The sequence below is a fragment of the Gouania willdenowi genome, chromosome 4 (genome assembly GCF_900634775.1).
Source record: "Gouania willdenowi chromosome 4, fGouWil2.1, whole genome shotgun sequence".
Taxonomy (NCBI): domain Eukaryota; kingdom Metazoa; phylum Chordata; class Actinopteri; order Blenniiformes; family Gobiesocidae; genus Gouania; species Gouania willdenowi.
Window position 1 is genome coordinate 27677576 of NC_041047.1, and position 22170 is coordinate 27699745.

The following is a 22170-nucleotide window of genomic DNA, read 5'->3' on the forward strand; positions in this document are numbered from 1 at the left end:
CTTGACATTTCTGGAACCTGGACGGTAAGTCAAAGTAAAGTTGAAACGACCCAGGAAAAGCGCCCATCGAGCCTGGCGAGAGTTTAGCCTGCGTGCAGAGCGGAGATAAGATAAGTTTTTGTGATCTGTCCATACCATAAACGGTTGCACCGAGCCCTCCAGCCAGTGCCTCCACTCCTTAAATGCCACAACGACTGCCAGCAGCTCTCTGTTGCCAACATCATAATTTTTCTCCGCAGGGGTCAGTCGTCGGGAATAGAAAGCACATGGATGTAGCTTTTGGTCTGAAACAGAGCGTTGAGAAAGCACAGCTCCAATGCCAGAGTCGGATGCGTCCACTTCAATGACGAATTGTGATGAAGGATCTGGGTGAGACAAGATTGGAGCAGAACAAAATAGAGTCTTTAACTTGACAAAAGCTCCCCCTGCTTCAGCAGACCAGTTGAAAGGCACCTTTATAGACGTAAGTTTGTTGAGAGGTGCAGCCACTTTACTATAGTCTCTAATAAAGCGCCTATAGAAGTTGGCAAATCCCAAAAAACTCTGGAGTTGCTTTCTGTTGGTGGGAGTTGGCCAATCAGCCACGGCCCTTACTCTTGCTGGATCTGCTTTAATCCTCCCCTCTTCGACAACAAAACCAAGGAAACCAACAGAATGTAGATGAAACCCACACTTTTCAGCCTTAACATAAAGTCTGTTCTCCAGAAGACGTTGAAGTACCAGTCGTACATGCTGGACATGTTCCTCTAACGAGCGAGAAAAAATCAAAATGTCATCAATGTATACAAAAACAAAGCGATTCAACATGTCACGTAAAACATCATTAATGAGCGCCTGGAAAACAGCTGGGGCATTAGTTAAACCAAATGGCATAACTAGGTACTCAAAATGTCCAAGAGGAGTGTTGAATGCTGTCTTCCACTCATCTCCTTCCTTAATGCGGACCAGGTGATAAGCATTCCGGAGATCAAGTTTAGTAAAAATGGTGGCTTCTTGGAGAGAGCTAAAAGCAGAATCAATTAGGGGAAGAGGATACTTGTTCTTGACCGTTATGTCATTTAGCCCCCTGTAGTCAATGCATGGGCGTAGAGTCCGGTCCCTCTTGTCAACAAAAAAAAACCCAGCTCCAACAGGGGAAGAGGAAGGTCGAATGAGGCCAGAAGCTAGGGAATCAGAAATGTACGTCTCCATGGCCTCCCTCTCAGGCTTGGACAGATTATAAAGTTTACTGGTAGGCAACGGTGCACCTGAGATCAAGTCAATGCTGCAGTCATATGGTCTGTGAGGAGGTAGTGATAAGGCCTGATCCTTAGAAAAAACCTCCTGGAGGTCATGATATTCAACTGGTACCAAGGTCAGATCTATGGGCTTGAGGCTTGCAGGTGTGCTTGCGTTAGGAGGAATGGCTGAATGGAGACAATGATTGTGACAAAATAAACTCCAATTTACTATGGACAGCTTTAACCAGTCTATATGTGGGTTGTGTCGTTTAAGCCAGGGAAGGCCTAAAACTAATGGGGAGGAAGGTGAACTCACGATGTACAGGGATATGATCTCATGATGATTGCCAGAAAGTCGCAAAGAAATGGGAATGGTGCGGTGAGTTACAGTTGCCAGCAGTTTGCCATCTAGGGCATAGACATTCTTAGGCTCAGGGAGAGGCTCGGAGGGAATGTTACACTGGGAAACAAACAAATTGTCAATAAAATTATCATCGGCTCCGGAATCCACTAGGGCTAGCAGGGAAAAAGAGTCTTTAGAGTTGGACACTGTACCTTCTAGCTGGATTCGCCTGGAGGGGGGATCCGTGGGAGTGTGGCTCACCAGCGCCCCTCCGCTGGCCGATGAGCCTGGTCTTTTTGGCCGAGCTGAACAGTAAGCAACAAGGTGTCCAGCTTGTCCACAATACATGCATAGTCCGAGGCTTAGCCGGCGCTGACGCTCTTGAGAACTGAGTGTCATCCTGCCCAGCTGCATGGATCCTTCAGTACTCTGGGTGGAAGTAGCAGGAACAGAAGTGGAGTATGATTGTGGGGGTGGACGAGCTGCAGGTGTTGGCTGACGAGGCTGATTGGTGTAGAGAAGTGGGGGGGGTTGGCTTCTCCTAGCTGCTCTCTCCCTACGCCTCTCTGCTAAACGGTTGTCTAAACGTATGGTTAGGGAAATGAGTTCCTCAAGAGTGGTGGTCTCATCATGGGCAGCTAGCTGGTCCTTAATCTCTTCACTCAAACCCCGGAAGAATACTCCCTGCAAGGCCCTTTCATCCCACCCAGTCTCGGCTGCTAGGATACGGAAATCTATGGAGTAGGTGGTAACTGAACCTGCACCTTGACGTAATGAAAGTAGCCGGCTACTGGCTTCCTTTCCTTGAAGTGGGTGGTCAAACACTCTACGCATCTCATTAGTGAATGAACCCAGAGTATCACATACTGGAGAATTGCTATTGACTAGAGCTACAGCCCATGCTGAAGCTTTACCCGCGAGCAAACTCATAATAAAAGCAACCCTAGCTTTATCAGTGGAATAGGTTAATGGCTGTTGGTTAAAAACAAGCATACACTGGTGTATAAACTGACCACATGACCCTATTTCACCTGAATATCTGGCAGGAGTGGGGATGAAAGGTTCACGAGGTAGGGAATGGTGACTGTCTGGAGGCGCAGGAGCAGATGGAGCCTCAACTTGAGCTGGTGGAGAGTTGGCTGCGGCAATGTGAGTTGTAACTTGGTCAAGACGGCTACTCAACTCAGAAAAATTGCTATTGAGTTGACGGAGTGAATCCACGATCTCATTAAGAGTCTTTTCATGTTGACCAACACGAGTCCCTTGCAAAGCCAAAGCTTGCCTGAATTTTCCCATCTCTGCGGGGTCCATATTGGCCAGAAAATTCTGTTAGGATTTCAAGTCGGACCCCAAAGCGGAGACGGAGACAGGAAAGCTTTGAGAATTTATTTTTACAAAAAAACGAAGTGGCTGAGGTGACGGAGGCTGGCTGGGAGCAGACGGAGCAGGAGCAGGCAGTGAGGCACAGAAGATATCCTGAGCACAGGAGGTAACAGGTAAGTATCAAAAAATCCTCAGTGTTCAAACAAAACAGCTCCAACAGTACCGAGCGTGACGGAATTTTCTGGCAGCATGGAGAGGACTGAACAGAGCTTATATATCAGGCTCATCAACCAGGATCAGGTGTGCCTCGTTGCTGCAGGTCTCAGCCACGCCCCCGTCACTCAGCCCTGCAGAGAAACAAAAAAAAGAAAAAAAACACAAGGGGGAGGGAAAACAGAACAAACCCTAACAATCTGAAAGCAAACCGCTGCTATGGATAACCAGATTTTCTTCATTATCTTTGTAACATTTAGGTGACAATCTAATATAGGGGACTGCTATGGCACGGCAGAGGTCTGCGCTCTCTGAGTTCTTTTTTGTTATAAATAAGTTATAACCCTAAATATCCAATCATCAACAATTATTATTTAACCCAGTTTTTTTTTTCTTAATAGTTTTTGTGTTAAATCAGTTCTTTCAGGTTTCTAGTGCAGTTAAATGCACACTGTAACTTTTGGCCACTAGGGGCGCTAGACCTGTAACTTTCACTTCAAGCGCCCCTTGTGGCCACAAGTGTCGCAGCACTCTCGCAGCACGGGAAACGGACGACTCGATGTACGGGCGGTGTCCGGCGCCTGCCGGAGGGGGCCGAGTCACGGCGGTGTCCTTTTAGCCTCCTCAGAAGCAGTTTTTAACGTTTTGCTTGCCTCGGCCAACACCAGGAATCCAACAGGCGGAAAAATACTAACAAAAGCCATAGCTTCATGGGTATATCCGAGCCTGTGGTCACGTGACTGCCGTAAAGTCAAACATTCTCCAGGTCACATGACCTGGCCAAAGACGGTCCGTCTCTCTGAACTTACATGGGTGGTATTTCAAGAGGGAAGCCCCACTAGGAGCATTGATACTGTCAAGCTCTGTATATTGGCCTGAGGAATCATTTAAAATAACTCATATGGGTCACCTCTTTAGGTCAATAAGTCCGTGGTGTGGCTTTAACTTGGTCAGAGATGTACAACTTATTCCACTTCCTTTTTACTAAAATGGACATTGCTCTTAATTGCTCAATAATCTGACCTGACACTAGTGGATGTGTCTGTTATTGATCCACATGTATGTGTGTAAAGAGGAATGGCCTCTCTTGCCTTGTGGTGTAATCTGTACAGGCAGTTATTGCACCAACAAAAGCTTTTACCAGGAAGGATTTAAAGGGTAATTATTAACCTTCTTCATGCCAAAAATTGTTACACAGTGATTCTGGGGGTCCTCTGGTGAGCAATAAGGATGCTGTTGGTGTTGTGTCTTCAACAAACGAGGCAACTGTTGCTATCCCAACAAACCAAATGTCTCCACTGATATCACAAAGCATCTCCCCTGGATTTACAACATAGTCAAGGAAAAAGAGTGTTCAATGTTCTGTCTTCTCTGAGTGGTGAAAAAACAACACCTAATTAAAGAAATGCACGGTAGAATGAATGTTATACAAAGTAACAGTTTCATGCTTTGAAAAAGTCTTTATGTCTTTGTTTCTGCTTTGCTGTCAAAGCAAATTGCATTTTTCAACAGATTAATTCACTTTTACCACAGAGGGGACACAGAAATGTGATTGTCTGCTCCGAGGAACCCATTATCGACATTCATGTCAGGATCTATTTTTTATTTATTTTTTTTATTTATTCAGTTTATTTCCGACATGGTTGCATTCACAGAAGTTTTGTTATTCCCTTTTTTTTTTTTTTGTTTTGTACATGCCGAAAAAGGAGACGAGAAAAGCAGTTTGCTTATCCAAGTCCCGTCCCCTGTTTTGAACACAGAACATTTACATCAAAGCTTGTCTCTCTGGTCAAACAGTCTTAGGTTGTTCTGAACACAATTTCATTTTTTTTTTTTTTTTTGTCCTTTTTTATGTAGGATTTATTCTCATCTGTAGTCAGTGTTGTCTTTTTTCATTCCTCCTCCTCTCCATCGTTGTTCGTGTCACCCTTGTTCCCTGTAGATTTCATCCCCAGACGTTGTTTGCGTTCCTCCAGTTCAAAAGAAAAGTTCATCTTCTTTCGAAGTTCCTTGTTATCTTCAGATAGATTTCTTAGCAAACGAAGGATTAGAAAGGCAGATACCCCCATCATTAGCAGGCCAATGATCATGACCCCTAACAGGTAGAGGTCCTCCACATCTTCCACTGAGAGGATTGAGAGGCACAGCATTTGGGTTTTTCCCTTCTAGAATAAAAACCAATCTGAGCGCTAATAGAGGAAAAAAAACAAAGGCTTTTATGTGCATTTTTAAGTCTTTTGTTGTATTTTTTTTTAATGTATTATAGTGCCATTTTGTATATTTCTGGAATTCTTTTGTGCAGTTTTCCGTCATTGTGTATTTTTCTGTCGTTTCGCGTATATTTGTAACCTTTTGTGTGTTTCTGTCGTTACTTTGTGTATTTTTGTTACCATTTTGTGTGTTTTTTTTGTGATTTTATATATTGTGCTGACTGAGTTTCATATTCCTTCCATATTCTTAAAGCCTACTTAGGGACTATTTTGCGGGGCGACACAAAATTAGACTGAGGGCTGCCAGTTGCCCAAGTCTGAGCTTAACTTTTTATGCACACAACAACAAAAATGTGACACCTGTCACATTGATCTATCTTAAACAAGACAAAGCTTTACATAGATTTTAGCTTCACATATTTTTATTTCATTGTAAAAGAGCTTGAATGTTAAAATTAACTTAAAATGTTTGCAAGAGTAGCACATTGTTGCCATTTACCACTAGTAATATACAGACCCTTTCCAAAAATTTGAATATCATGGAAAAGTTGTTTAATTTCATAATTCCATTCAAAAAGTTAAACTTTCATAGAATATAGCTTCAGGGTCCACAATTTAAACAATTTCAAGTATTTATTTGTTTATTTTTTACATAATTTGGGCTTCCAGCTCATAAAACCCATAAAAACAGGAATTTAAAAAATTAGAATACTGTGAAGAAATCACATTGCACCCCAAATTATGACTGACTGGATATTTCACACTGGACCTCAAGCAGCTTGGGTTCTGTTCCTCATCAAGGTCCTTTACTTTCATCAGAAAAGAGGACCTTGGACCACTGGCCAACAGTCCAGTTGTTCATCTTCTCTTTTTTTCTGCAATACTCCTAGATGTCTTGTGAATTATCCAACTTTTACACTGAATCATTATTAAAAAGTTCAAGTTTTCTTCTTTTTTTTTTACATTAATCATGAAACATTCCTAGTGACCCATTATAATCCTGGGTAGCAAGAACATCTTTAGCAAACTAGATCATGCCATTTGAAAAAGAATTAGTGTGAAATGCACAAAGTTTAGACTTATATCTGTGTTAAATTATTGGTCGGTTGTATTTCGGAAGTAGAATTTGTCGTTGAACACACTTCATGGTGCACCACGTGTTTGTTCCACAGTTTACAACAACTGTGATGCAACCAAACATGAAGCAAAGCACTTCTGCAAAGAAGCAACCACAATATTTTAAGATTTTGACATTCACTTACACACACGCACATGCACACACGCACGCACACACGCGCGCGCACACACACACACACACACACACACACACACACACACACACACACACACACACACACACACACACACACACACACACACACACACACACACACACACACACACACACACACACACACACACACACACACACACACACACACAATATAAATGCCCTAATCAAAATTCAATTTGTAATTGAAAAAGTATTGTCATTCCTATGAAGATGATTTCAAACATACATGACACAAACATTTCCACACTCAGTGTGATAATGAGTTATTTTTGAATCATTATCAATTACGATTCTGGGGAGTTTGTTTTAGGATTTCCTTTGGAAAATATATTTTTCTGACAGAAGTGCTGTTTTCGTTTATACTGCAGGCTGAATTATTCTGTCCAATAGGGGAACAACTGGTTTGCACACATGAGAAAGTTTGGTGCACTTGGCAAATAGTAGTGTGAAAGCGGACCGGACCAAATGTAAAATGCAACAACCGCACCAGACTATATGTATGAAAACACCCTAAAGTCATCTTAGACTTTAAGGTCTCTACAAGGTCTCTAAGTTTGTCCTGCTTCTAGAATGCCTTACGAAACCTTGCCCTGGCTTTGTAGAACTTCACCTTTTGTAATTTGATGAAATGCTTGACAGAAAGCCCAGCAAATGTTGGCTAATTTAATGCAGCAACAGAGTCCTCACCACAATTTCATTTCCTAACAAGCACTATAAAAGCAGATGAGAACGTTCCCCCTTGTACTGGAGATAATGGCGCTCAGTTTCCTGCTTCTCCTGCTCCTCTCCACCTACGGTAAAGTTTTCATAATGAAAAACTTCTGAAAGTCTAAAACAGCAAGCAGAACTGCCTGGGTATTCACTTGTTATTTTAGTGAAGAATGTAACGGTCATGTTTTATGTTGGATGTATTTTCTTGGATTTGTAGAAGGTGAAGGATCTCTTATAGTCGGAGGCAGAGATGCTGCTCCTCACTCTCGACCCTACATGGCCTCGCTGCAAATTGTAGGTCGACACATCTGTGGAGGAGCGTTAATTAGAGAGGACTTTGTGGTCACTGCAGCTCACTGCCGGATACCAGTGTAAGAAAATGTCATTCTCTTTAAGTAAATCTGATTGCATTGTTCAGGATACCCATCAGTTGCTATATAATGTCAATGTTATATCTAAATGTTAAATAATAAATGTTGAATCTAAATCTAAATGTTAAATCTAAATGTTACATTTAAATATAAATGTTACATTTAAATATAAATGTTCAATCTAAATGCTAAATATTAATTCTAAATTTAAATGTTAAATATTAAATCTGAATCTAAATGTTGAATAGAAAAGTCACATCTAAATCTAAATGTAAAATATAAATCTAAATGTAAAATCTAAATCTAAATGTAAAATCTAAATCTAAATGTTAAACATTAAATCTAAATGATACATGTTAAATGTAAATAATAAATGTTAAATCTAAATGATAAATGTTACATCTAAATGTTAAATATTAAATCTAAATGTCATGGGTGAAAATAAATATTTAGTTCATATGCATGTTTACCTGAAGTACCAAAAAAAAAACTCATTGACGCAAACAAGCACGAACCGCAGCGTGGTTTGTTGCTAAATGTTGCAATTCAGTTGCTGTTTATTTTAGCATGTGCAACTTTACATTGGGCACCCTAAAGGATAGCTTGCAGCTTCCCCATCCCTTCGAGTCTCCCGTCACTTTCAGAGTCTCAAACAGTTTCATGCCTTTCACTGGAGGTCTTCAACAAGCCTGATGGATCATTTGACTCCGTTTTTTTTTAATTCTGTTTGATCTTATTTATGCTTTGTAGACCTTACACTGTGGTGCTTGGGGTTGATTCATTGACATCAAACGAGTCAACGAAGCAGGAATTCAGGGCAATGATGTCGATTCCACACCCAGACTTTGATGGACACAGGAACGATATCATGCTGCTTAAGGTGAGTGTGAGCACAGCTTTAACTGATCACATTTCAAGTCGATGAAAGCCACAAACTCTCATTTAAATACGTTTTTTTCTCAGCTGGATCGCAGGGCTCAGTTGGGTGAAGCGGTTCAGCTGATTCCTCTGAAAACCACAAGGCTGAGAGTGAGTCAGTGCATCACGGCTGGTTGGGGCGAGGCAGACAACAAAACGCAGCCAAACACTCTTCAGGAAGTCAACGTCACCACCCTGTTACAAAGGACCTGTCGCAGGAGATGGAGGCAAGGAAGGGTTCCCATCTCCCGATCCATGGTTTGTGGTGTCGGAGGCAGAGCGTTACAAGGCTTCTGCTCAGTAAGTAAACACGGTAGTGGAACATTCGTCACTCAGATGGTATTCTCAATCAAAGCCAACTCACTTATGAAGTGTTTTTTTTTTCTCTTAAAGGGGGATTCAGGGGGTCCGTTGGTGTGTGATGGAGGAGTAGCTGGTGTGGTCTCCTTCTCCGGACGCCAATGTGGGGATCCAAGCACTCCTGACGTCTACACACGTATATCGTCATTTCGGCGCTGGATTACACGCGAAATAAACAACACCAGCACTATTTAGGTTGGATACCTCCTGTATGTGTCACAATGCCAGAGGTGTAAAGAGTACTGATGTATCCTACTGAAGTAGAGGTACTAATTGAATAGTACTCAAAGTAAAAGTTACTAGTTACTTTCACCCTTATGTTTATTTTTGGTAATAAATCATTCAACGGGTTCCCTTGCATACAGTAAACAGCTCATGTATAAACTTAAAAAGGAAGACACAAAACTGAAGCACACATTATCTCCTGTTATTTGAATCTTACAATGTCTTAAGAAATATATGTTGATCATTATGTTAAGTTACAACTAATGCATTTCTTTTAAAGTCTTTCTGTAATGTATTTTCTTTCACTTTCCTTTAAATACCCAATTGTATCCAACAATGTATGTCTTTTACTTTGTGAAAAAAATCATGTTCATGAAATGGTTGCATTTTTACTGTATCTGCACCTCTATTAAAATATATACTGTACCACAACATAAGATTTACATTATTAACAAATCAGAATAAATTAACAAAAGCAAAATAAACAACAAACCCGTATTTTCATGGAAAGTTAACGCAAGGTTTCATTCTGTTATAAGCGTTTAGATGTACTACTCAGTATGCTGTGGTACTTCTCATCAAAACATTGAACCAAAGAAGCCAAAACGCAATCACTTATTCATCAAACTATATGAAAACTAGTCAAAAATGCTCTTCACTGCAACATCTATTCAGATTCTATTTAATTTTAAAGTGTTTATTGTCGTGCACAGTAAAGAAACATGTTTCCCTGTACAGTGAAATTTCTATTTTGCTCACCACACTGGATGCCACAAAAAACTAAATAATAATAATAATAATAATAATAATAAAGAGAAAAGTATAGTAACAATAATTATAATAATTTAAAAAGTAATAAAGATAAATATAAATATGTACAAGGTAGAAAAGATAGAAAAGTCAAATATAATATTTCCCCCCACCATTTAACAATGTTTCTGCTATACCAACATATGCCACCACTGTCTTTTAAAGAAAAGCTTTTGAATAGAGTAATAGAGGAGACTGGCACACTTTGGACTGTTTTTTAATCAAATAATCGTGACAAAATCTGAATTTCCTTCTGAAATTAACACTGAATAAATTCACAGAACTCTATGTCGCAAAAGCAAATATATTAAAGTAAGTATGGTAGTATGTTTAAATAAATAAATAATAAAAAATAATGTGCATCTCGGAGATATGGAAGCCCATTCCCACCAATAAAAAATAAACAACAAACAAACTAAGAAAAATAAAAATGCAAAAAATTATCTAAGTCATATTTATGAGATCTTTTTTCTTATATTTTTATCATAATTTTACTATAGCATAATTATGAGATCGTTTTTCTTTCTTTTTTATTATTTTACTTTTACTATCTCATAAATATGACCTAGATTTATTGGTATTATTATTACATTATTATTTTACTTTTCCTAGGTATTTCTGTTTTTGTTGTAATGGCGGGAATGGGCTTACTGAGAGTCTACATTTAAAACTGCTCTTTTTTCTTCTTCTTTTTTTCCCTTTTTTTTCTTTAAAAAATAAATAAATAAATAAATACAACTGCTCTAATTTAAGAATCAATTACCTCATCATTAGTGTATAATTGGGCATAATTCGTTTTTTTCTCTTAAAAAGATTTCACGACTACCTGCATCCAGAAAGGATAATTTGTAGCTCCCAATACAGTAATTATATACTTATGAAATACTGTTTACAAACGACAAAAATCTCTGAAATACTCTTTTTAGTTACAGCTAAAATGACCATAATAATAAACGATCTTTAGTTCAGTAAACAAATATTTTGCTGCTCTGGTATGACGTATACTGGTGTAAATCACGTGATAGGTGAGCTGTCAAAAATTGCTGTCGTTTCCTTTTTTCCAACTACAAGTCCCATCAGTCATTGCGTACCTGTTCAAGTTTGCAATTTGGTTCATGCGAACCGGGGGCATCCTGGGATATGAAGTCTCCTGTAGCCGTTCTCCCATTTTCCACGGGTTTTGGTGATATTTCCATAGCGGGTGTTGGTGTGTGGCAGCCTTTCTCTGTCTGAGGGACTGAACTATCACTGATATGATATCTGCGTAAAGGTAATAATGGATACATGCTGTTCGTGGCCAGATGTTCGTTTGTTAGCGGTGTTAGCTTCTCAGCTACAGGCACTGCTGCTGCATTGAGGTAGAGCCGAGTCCCTGTTAGCCTGGAGAGCTGTGGCTGTGTTGCTTTTACAGCAGCACTGGTTCAGCTTTGCTTTTCTTTGTGGTTTAAATGCACGTCTCAAGCTGTTTAAAGTGAAATATAACCAGCTAATGTTACACCGTGATGTTACGGAGAAATGGCTGAGTGTCGTAGATGCACGAGCTGTTCCTGCCACATTCACAGACTTTATTCTGCCTAGCCGAGGCCAGACTTGATATAAATACTTTATAATAATAATAATAATAACATAACTGTCCATACGTCGAGTGAAAAACATTGACCTCCATAACTCCGGATAGTCTCAGTAAACACCAGGAAGTTCCTCAGACAGGCTCGTTCCCATTGGCTGCCAGTGTTGTCAGTCAGTGTCACTGTTTCCTCCACAAAGGAGTTTATTGTTGACACACACATTTATTAATAACACAAACAACTGTGTGTTGTGTGAGAACTATAGTTTGTTTTTCTGCTGTTTTTTTTTTTTTTTTTTGGACACGTTTAAAACCTAGATAAATGAAAATGCCTGGAGTTTGCATACACTAGAATAGAACTACTTGAATAAAATTGGTGTGATTTTTGTGTGGCCCCCAACAAAAATGTCCAAAATGACCTAAAAAACAAACAAACAAACAGCTAAAACACTTCAACTTACTCTTAAAAAAAACACTAAACTAACAAAGGAATTTATAAAACGAATACCAAAATGCACAAAAAGACTACAAAAACAAACAAAATATAAGAAATACTCAAAATGACTCAAAAAAACAAAACACACACACAAAAAATAACAATAATACACCAAACGGCTGCAAAAATATACCATAAGACAATGAAAATACAAAAAATAAACATGCAAAATTCCTAAAAGACAACCACAATAAACATAAACGACATAGAAATATACAAAACGACAACAAAAAACATAAAATGAGAGATGAATTTACAAAAGAACTCCAAAAACACAGAGATATCAAAAATACAGACAAAACCCGATGTTCTTTACACAAATTATTATCAATGCTGTTGGTCATGAATGTTGACAATGTGACCCTCAGATCAGTCAATCGCATTTTTTTTTTCCTCAATTCATTTTTATTTTATTCAATTGTAGAATACTGTAGATATTATGTTTAAGGTTAAAATGTAAGTAACCTATTGGTTACATAATAAATGGGTCAGTTTTTCTCATACCTACTGTTGCTGACTACTGTTCTCTGTTTGAGTAACATCACTTGATCAAGTCTTTTCTAACATTCCACACTACAAAATAAGTCATTTTTATTTTTTTATTAAAGAAAATAAAAAGTATCGGCCGATACGCAAGGCTGCAATATCGGAAATGAAAAAGTTGTATTGGGATATTATTTTTTTAGGCAAAATTGCCCAGCCCTAATGCTTTTTTTCAGAACAATTGGACCATTAAATGAGACATTTTTAAAAACAATGGAAGATCCCTTGAAATGTTTTATCCATATTCAAACACTACCATTTATAATATTCATGTTAATATTTATATTACAATTCCAGCAAAGTCATTTTTTCTTCTTTGTTTAAATAAATGTTAAGGTTTCATTTATTTGCCTGAATGAACGAAAGCTTAACATATATTTATATTATGATTATTGTTATTTAGAGTGAGAGATGCCTTTTGTTTAAGTCTGTCTGTCAGCCCGCCTGTGTTAACTCGTGTAATAATTAGATTTTCTTACTTTTAAACAGACTCCTGAAGGCATGTCCAAGAAAAGGGGCAGGTATGTGGACTCAAGTTATCTAATGCATTCTCTGCTTGTTTCAGCATTCCCCAATTAAATGTAGCTTAAGATGGAATTCATTACAAAATTATATTAAACAACATAGTAGTTATGATTTTAACAAAAATCCCGAAAGAGATATTATTTATTTAGAAACTTTAATGAAAAAAACACTAATTCTAATACTAATGTCTGTTGTTGTTGATTTTGTTTGCATTGTAGTTGTTAAAATGCCTGTTTTGTTGGTGTAATGTGATTATTATTTTCATTGTATAAATTGTATTGTCGTGTAATTTGTGGACCCCAGGAATAATAGCTTATAGCTTATTCTTAAGCTAATGGGGACCCTAATAAACAAACAAACAAACTAACAAACAAAAGCCAAAGCGCCTGAACAATTCCACTGCATTTCTAATATATAATAATTTGAGAGAAATTTAGAAAAGTTCTTAATTTTTCCGTAACAATGTTATCACATATTAAACCCATATTTGGAGGATTGAATTTGCATTTTGTGGACCAAAAAAAAAAAAAAAATGACATATAATGCATACATACATACTGTATACTGGTACACACACACACACACACATATATATATTTCTCCATCACCTCCTCCATAATGACAATATTGCCTGCAGTACTTGTATATGTATGTATATATCCATCCCTTATCCTTTATTATTATTGTATTTGGCAATTGAAAATTGCAAAATACATTGTAATCGTAGGAGTTCTTATTATTTTTCTTCCGCAACTCCTTTTTCTTAGAACTCCTCCTAGGCTATTAATGCAGCACTAATGACACATATGTCATCTCATAGGGGCAATGGATGATTGGTCAACCTTTTCTGAGGCCAAAATGTTAAGGTCAAGTGTCAAAAACCAAACTTTTCCATATCTCTATGAATATTTATAGTACAAATTTGATGCTTACATTTATGAAAAGCTCATCTCAACTGGAGTATTTTATTTTTATTAGACCGAAGCTGTACGACCTACCTGTATAAAAAAATTCCCTATACCTTGGCCACAAATTGAGATACAGTGCTCAGACTAGTACCATTGAACAACATTTCCTTTCAATGTGTGACCTTGACATTTGCTCAAGGTTAAAAAAAAACTAAAACAAAAATACTTTTTTACCTATAACTTGGCCACAAATTGAGATACAGTGCTCAAACTGGTACCATTGAACAACATTTCCTTTTAATGTGTGACCTTCACTCAAGGTCATAGTTAAGGTCAAGGTCAGTTTTCTGTTTTTCCTGCATTATGTAACTTGTCAACAAATCCAGATACAGGTTGTCATTTTTGCCAATTTTTTCAATTACCAAATACGTATTTGCCTTGCGAAGACAGGTCTTGCCTCATTGTTGTTATTATTATTATTATTATTATTATTATTATTATTATTATTATTATTATTATGTTTCTGGATGTTTTTGCGGTTTTCTTTGTTTTTCGCACCATCCACCAAGTTAAATTCCTTGTATTGTTTTTAAATTGTACTTGGGGAATACAGGTTTTCTGATTTTGATTCTGACATAGATACATATGCTCTTAGTCACATGCTTCTGTTTACTGGATTTATTAGGAAACGAAGCAGCGGGGAACTGAATGACTCGCTTACCCCGGACCCCAACTGCATTCTGGGAGTGCGCATCCAGCATAACTGGCGTGAGAAGGGGAAGCAGAGCAAATGGAAAGGAACGGTCCTTGACAGATTAAATGTAAATTCTTCACTCTTCATGGTGAAGTACGACGGCTTCGACTGCGTTTACGGCATCGAGCTGTTCAAAGACGAGAGGGTGTCCAACCTGCAAGTCCTGTCAGAAAAAGTTGGTGAGTGGGTGCTAACTTCATCCAGTGGGGCTGTTATCTCATGGACATTGTACTTCTGTGCAGGGTTGGGGTCAATTATAATTGTAATTGTGTAATTGATACTTAATTACAATTGTGACGTAATTATAATTGTCATTGTAAGTGAACATATCTGTTGTTTATGTAATTGAGTTCTGATAATTGACTTAGTAATTGTAATTTGCGTGAAAATTCTCTAAAAACTGTCAATTCCAATTGAATTAAACACAAACATGTGGAACCATGTTACGGTTCTATGGTTTATACATACTTAGTTAATTATTAAAATGTGTTTCATATCAGATTTACCTGTGAGTTCTCTTAAGGATCGTTTTACTATTTGAAAAAATAAATAAAGTGAAATCGAGACAGAAAAAAGGCTCAGATGCCAACACCAAAAATATTAATACCAATATTTTCATCGATTAAGAAGCCTAACAAGGTAACCAAGAGATGAAAAACACTTAGATGTTTTTCAGTGTATTTTACAGCTGATTTAAGACATGAGTCAAAACTGACCCATTCTCATAAGAGATGCTAACACAAGACGAAGGTTAAGTTTTATAGGGTTATTTATTTCAGGCTTATTAATTGTAATTGAACTTTAGTAATTGAGAATGTAATAATTAGAAAAATGCCGTAGTCACAATTGAGTTGTTATTGAACATAGATAATTGAAGATGCAATTGACCCCAACCCTGCTTTTGTGTCTCCACAGTGAACAACAAGCTCAACATACCTGCGGGGGCCGAGGAGCTGGTGGGCAAAGCTGTGGAGCATCTGTTTGAGAAGGAGGACGGGGAGAAGAACGAGTGGAGAGGCATGGTGCTCTCCAGAGCGCCCATCATGACCAACTGGTATTATATTACTTATGAAAAGGACCCAGTTCTTTACATGTACCAGTTGTGGGATGACTACGCTGACGGAGACCTCAGGATTCTGCCTGAAGCAGGTAATAATGATGTGAAGCAAAGCCTTTTGTATAGAATGTCTGTGGATAATCTTGACTTCGGGCTTTATGGAGCTTTGGCTTTGGACGTGGTTTAACATGTGATAACACCAGCAGTCATGGTATTTACAATGCACATAAGATTCATCATCAGACATAATTTGGTTAAAGCCATGCAGAAGTTTGGTTTCCACAACCGTAGACAGCACAACGCCGTCATCTGCAGACTTTTCTATAGTTTGTCAATGCCACTCACTCACTTGTGTAGATCTTCAAACATTTAGCATCAAGCTAAGGTGCTCTCCAGAGCTCTGGCAAGATCTCCCATTACAGTTTCTCACTTATGTTTCCACGCCAGCAGCAATAAAACAATAACATGATATGATGATTAGTGATAAGTCACTGTAATGAAAGCACGAGTCAATGAGGAAGTGATTTGTAGATGTGCCCAGCTGTAGTTGAACTCTGATCATTTCTAACACATTTACGATTCCATAAAATAACTTCACTTTTGCCGACAGACACCTGGATATGTGTGGTGGAGCTTTACTGATGGCATTAAAAATCTGTATTTCTGCATTTTGGAACTGGAACTGTATTATGTAGGCATGCAGAACATTTATACAGGATTTTAGGACACTTAGGATGTGTCTGAATAGTCCCTCCTATCTCTTTTCCTATCCACTTTTTCTTATCCCTCAGTAGTGTTTAAGTGGTGGCCATGATAAGGAGCGTTCCAATTCTCTAAAAGCTAAGGAAAGGAGGCTCATTGCTTCCTTTATAACCTCCTTTAGCCTAGGAAACACTGATCTTTTACCAAAGGAGACCAGATAATGCTGCCCCACAATGCCTTGCGGCGACAACGTTTAAAGGGACCCTCTCATCAGAGTGTTCATGGAAACTCACGATGAATGAAAACAGAGCACTCTGTCGTTCAAGAAAAAGAAATCAGAAGCTGGGTTTCCATTACAGATTTTTGCGAAAGTGGTCATGTGACCAGGTACCTCACATCCTGTGACGTGTATTTGCGGAAAAAGTGCTTTCATAGCGCTTTTGATACATTTCAATATTGAAACATCTGCAATACCTCCCTAATGAAAGCGTCAAAACTTTTTAGTGATATTTGAGTGTTTATTTTTTTTTAATTCAGGTGTTTCCATTACCAGTTTTTATTGCACTATTTAGATTTTGTGCATTTCCAAGGGTAATGGAAACCCAGCTTGTGACATTTTTAGCCACATTATGTTTTATTCAACATATTTAATTCACCTAGGAAAGTTTTGTGCGGTTGTACATTTGTATGTCTACAACATTATGTAGGCCTATATCTTGCATAAATGCAACATTCTCAATGTGACGTTCTTTTAGTTTCACTTTTGTTCCACGTAGTTTGGTAGCCTCTTTACCTTTGATTTACATTCAAACCTTGTGATATTTGAGATTATATCAGTAGTTAAAGGCACAGGAGAAAGTGTTATAAATGTGCTTAGTCGTCCATTTTTGGAAATTTGTTTTTTCACCACGGCAGACGTCACGAACCTTCACCGCCGTCGCCTTCCTAGTGGAAGTGTGTCTGATTGTCTAAACAAGGTGATGGCCTTTCCCTAACTCCTTTAGGGAGTCTCCTAACACCTTTCATTAACCCTGTGACCCCATCCACGGGGGTTAAGGAAACATGGATAGCAAAGGAAATAGGAGGGACTATTCAGACTTATGGAGGTAGATTTGTGACTATATTATTCAATCAAATTACTTCAATTAGGAAAAAAACCTTTTCAATGAAAAATTTATATTTTTAATCATAGAAAAAAGTGTCCAAATGCAAAAAAAATATATATATATATATATATATATATATATTTGAGACCCAAATAATTGCATTTTTAGAACTTTTTCTCTTTGATTAAAAATGTTTTGTTTTTTTTTAATTAAAAAGGTTTTTTTTTTTATTGAAGTAATATTTTCTGTATTTAGACCATAGTATGGGTAGTACATTTGTGTCTTTATTATCAATCAAAAAATAAAACATTTCAATCAAAAAAAAAAGAATTCAATCCAAAAAAAAGTTCAATCAAAGAAAAAAAGTGTTAGAATGCTATATAAATGGAGATTCAGGTTTTTTTGGATTGAAGTGATTTTTATTAAAGACACAAATCTACCTCCATACAGATGCAGCATTAACCTTGAGCTCCAGTATATAAGACATCTTCTTGACTTTTATAAGTGTTTGCTCAGCACTTTTGCTCCTCCCCTCAGAAAACAAGCACCTGTTGCCCGCCGACAGGAAACCAGGAGAAGAAACTGAGAGTCTGGTGGGGAAACAGGTGGAGTATGTTACAGACAAAGGTGTGAAGAGGACAGGCCTGGTCATCTACCAGGTCCCTGCCAAGCCCTCAGTGTACTACATCAAATACGATGATGACTTTCATATCCACGTCTACGATCTCGTCAAAACCACCTAAGGTTAGGGGACACTTGGATCTCGCCACCCAATCTCCTTCCACATGCTTTTTGTTCGACCCGTTTCAGTTGGTTCTGCGAAGCAGTTATGGGGTTAAATAGCTGATGTGCTTTGTGGTTCAAAGTCGGTGCAATTTCCTTTGTGCGCTCAGCGCCACTGTAGCTCTACTGGGTTTGTCTCTGTCAGAGAGAATATCTTCTTGTTTTGATGTTGCCGCTCACATTATGATTGCACAGGCAGACTGCTCAGATTTGTATAGTTTTTATCATCAATCCAAAGCAAAGCTTTTAAAGCGCAGTGATTGACAGCGCTTCGCTAATAAACATGCTAGGATGTTGCAAATGGATGCTTACCAATGACAGTGGACGAAGCAGCCATTTTAATATCATCTACATATGACCCTCTTTGTTTGCTAAGCTATCGTACTCCTGCACTTTAGCACTGTGTTTAGCTTTATGCTTTTTTTTTCATTGACCATATTGAAAGTCTTCATGCACAACCCAAAAAAAAGAAAAAATGAAACCAATTTTAACCCTGAAAGTGTAATCGGAGGTGTTGTGATCCCATTTCAAAACTCCACGTTAAAATAGAAAATGATAAAGTGCCTTCTGGCTGGTCAAAATTGCTCATAACAATTGCCTTTTAGCTTTTAATTTAAAGTGGCAACACTGATTGCTTAAGGAAAGTCTCACGATCTATAGTATCAGTGATGCGCTTTATTTCCTTTAATGTAAAGGATGTTCAAATATTACTCTCATACTCATTGGTTGTGTAGCGGTTGATATTGTTGGAAGCACTTTAATGTATATAGTTTACATATTGATGTTTAATAGATTTCCCTTAAAAGCAAATATAAGAAAATGAAGAAAAAAAAAACCATGCTTTTACTGACACGCATGATTGAAAAACAAGTGAAGCCAAAACAAATGAATGGCAGTATTTATTCTGTGTAAACTTCTTGTAATGTTGCCTGTTGTCACTACAGTTTTTCTATTAACTCGTAGAAACTTCATCATCAGCTTAAAGTAGAAATGACAGCTACTTGATAAAAAGGGAGACATCTAAACACTTTAAATGAGTGTTGGGAGTTTGATGATGCAGTAGTTGTGTAAATATGCTTAAAACATGTATTTCATCACAGCTTTACCACGATTATCAGCAAAAATAATCATATCATTTGATGATGTGTCTTCAACCACATCGATGTAAAGATAAGTGTTTAGCTTTTCCTTTGCCATTTACTGTTTTTCATCATGCAAACTTTTTTTCCTCGATAAGTCCAAACTTACTTATATTACAAAAACGTAATATAAAGGGTTTTTTTTTTTTCGCTTTTTGGTGTCATAACTGCCTGCATGCTTCATTTAAACAGTACCAGGAAGCATTTCCACTGACTTTTTAACCATAACAGCACTTAAAATTCTTTAACCTTAATAGGTTTAGTGAGCCCCTGAAGTGAATTGATTTTTTTCCCTCAATATACAACCATATAAATCACATTTTTAAACATGCACCTGTATGTCATCCAAAAGTTGTTCTCATAAATCCTCAAATAGAGAAGGTAGAAATAACGTGGCTTGAACTTCAGAAAAGTTTCGCACATTGCATTGTGGGATTCGAAGTCCCGTAGAAGAATGCAAAGACTGTGCCGAAAGTGGAAAAGTTTCTTTAAAGCCACATCGTGAACTTTTTGACCTAAAGAGGTGACCCATATGAGTTATTTTAAATGATTCCTCAGGCCAGTATACAGAGCTTGACAGCATCAATGCTCCTAGCGTTGCTTCCCTCTTGAAATACTGCCCATGTAAGTTTGGAGAGACGGACCGTCGTTGGCCAGGTCATGTGACCTGGACAACGTTTCACTTTACGACAGTCACGTGACCACAGGCTCTGATATACTCATGGAGCTAAGGCTTTTGCTACTATTTTTCACTAAGTGGTGCTTTTTGGTCGCTCCATCACTTTATCGCTCCACTGACCAGGCGATGACCAGGTGTGTGTGTGGGTGTGCGCCTGTGTGTGCGTGCGCAGAAGCAGTGACAGAGGAGAGAGAGAGGTCTGATCACTTCTTTTCCTTCTTCTCCGACCGTGTGTTTACAGCACTTAACATAAACAGCTCCGCTTTTATGGTTTAAATGATCAACTTACGGAGTTACTAAAGGATGAGTTCACTCAGAATGTAGGCTTATTCAAGAAGTTAACTGCTTTAATTTTGCCCCGATAAATTGAGGAAGTGTAGTACAGCCCTCCGCTGCAGTGAAGGACGCGAGAGATTTGTCGCTTGAAGTCGCCTAAAAATTAACATTTTTCAATTTTGAGCGACGAGGTCACGCTTGACCTCGTCGCTCAAATCACGCAAGTCATGTTGCTTGAGGGGAGATAACTTGAGGTTGCGTCATTTACATTGATTTGAATGTATTCTAATCGCTTCAGTCGCGTTCGGTGTAAACACACCTTCAGGCATTTCGCGCAAGTGACAGATTCCTACTTACATAAATCTTACTTTACTTTTCTTTAATAGTGAGTTGATGATCTCTTCAACCAACAGGTCAAATACTGTCTGCATACACAATCAAAAGACAACGGAGGCTGGCCCGACTTACTGTTTGTTGCGGCGTTTGTGGCCACGAGGGGTGCTTGATGTGAAAGTTACAGGTCTAACGCCCCAAGTGGCCAAAAGTTACACGGTGTTGCTTTAAGAAGTGTTTTTATTTCATTCTTTTTCCCAGTGAAATGCGGTCCCTTAGATTTTGGGTGTTTCCGTGGAAGCCACAATATCAACATCCACCATTGTTTTGTCAACTACTTTCAATCCATGAAAACATCAGCAACGGATGAGGATTATTTTTGGATGACATACAGGTAGTTTAAAAAGGGATTTATGTGCCCAAGCAGCTTTAAATGGAAATATTTACACAAGCACTCCAGGAGGATTCTGTTGAGAATACAAAACCTGAATAAACCCCACCTGCTATGTCTGCAAACTGATGGAAAATGTGTGGAAGCAGAAACTTTCATCCACGTAGATGTTAGTCGCCTTTACATACTCGCATGAACAACTTTTGAAGTGCTCGGTTCAAAGTTTTACTCAAGCTCCTTAAATTCATGATACAACTTCCAATTTTAAGAAAATCAGACTCGCTTTAAAGGCTTTCTACAGGTTTACTGGCATATTGTGCAGTCTTGTCACTTAATTTATTTAACCCCTTAAAAAGCACCTTAGTTACTCGATAGCCAGGCTCTGCCTCAATTAAGCCCCATTTTTTTTATCAGCAGCAGTTTCCAGATCTGTCATATTCTGGTTTGCTTAGTATTTCTACGTTTTCTACAACAGGGGTTCTCAACTTTGGGGTCGGGAGACACTGGGAGGGGGGTCGTCATATGCCTTCAAGAAACTAAGAAACCCTTTTTCTGCAACTCCACCAAACTTGCCATATTTAAACCTATTTTTGTCACTTTTTCTTGCCATATTTTTGCTCTTTTTAATGCATTTTTGCGACAGAACTCCCATTTCTGCCACTTCTCCATCAAATGTCAATGCTTTTTCTGCACATTTTTTCCACTTTCAAGATATTTTCAGCACTTATAAACCCTTTCCACCACTTTTCTCAACCATGTCACATATGTTGACCCATTATTGTCAACTTTAACCTCTTTGCACCATATTTCATGCTTATTTTTGCCAATTTAACCATATTCGTAATTTGTCATCCCCATTATTTGCCAGTTTAAACTAATTGTTCCTACTTTTTTCTGCCACTTTTAACACTTT

The 22170-nt window shown here is 38.1% G+C and overlaps 2 protein-coding genes across 2 annotated transcripts; both read left to right on the forward strand.

Annotated features, from left to right (window-relative positions):
- Positions 1 to 7333: 7333 nt before the first annotated feature.
- On the forward strand, positions 7334 to 9539 carry LOC114462003 (serine protease 57-like). The gene is made up of 5 exons (XM_028444546.1): positions 7334 to 7399; positions 7532 to 7685; positions 8436 to 8565; positions 8649 to 8903; positions 8997 to 9539. Exons 1-5 carry the CDS (start codon positions 7357 to 7359, stop codon positions 9156 to 9158), a joined length of 744 nt encoding a protein of 247 aa, XP_028300347.1. The 5' UTR covers positions 7334 to 7356; the 3' UTR covers positions 9159 to 9539.
- A 1572-nt stretch (positions 9540 to 11111) lies between these two features.
- Positions 11112 to 21847, forward strand: LOC114462428 (spindlin-Z-like). The gene is made up of 5 exons (XM_028445250.1): positions 11112 to 11268; positions 13094 to 13125; positions 14723 to 14970; positions 15707 to 15940; positions 18194 to 21847. Exons 2-5 carry the CDS (start codon positions 13106 to 13108, stop codon positions 18397 to 18399), a joined length of 708 nt encoding a protein of 235 aa, XP_028301051.1. The 5' UTR covers positions 11112 to 11268; positions 13094 to 13105; the 3' UTR covers positions 18400 to 21847.
- The last annotated feature ends 323 nt before the right edge of the window (positions 21848 to 22170 follow it).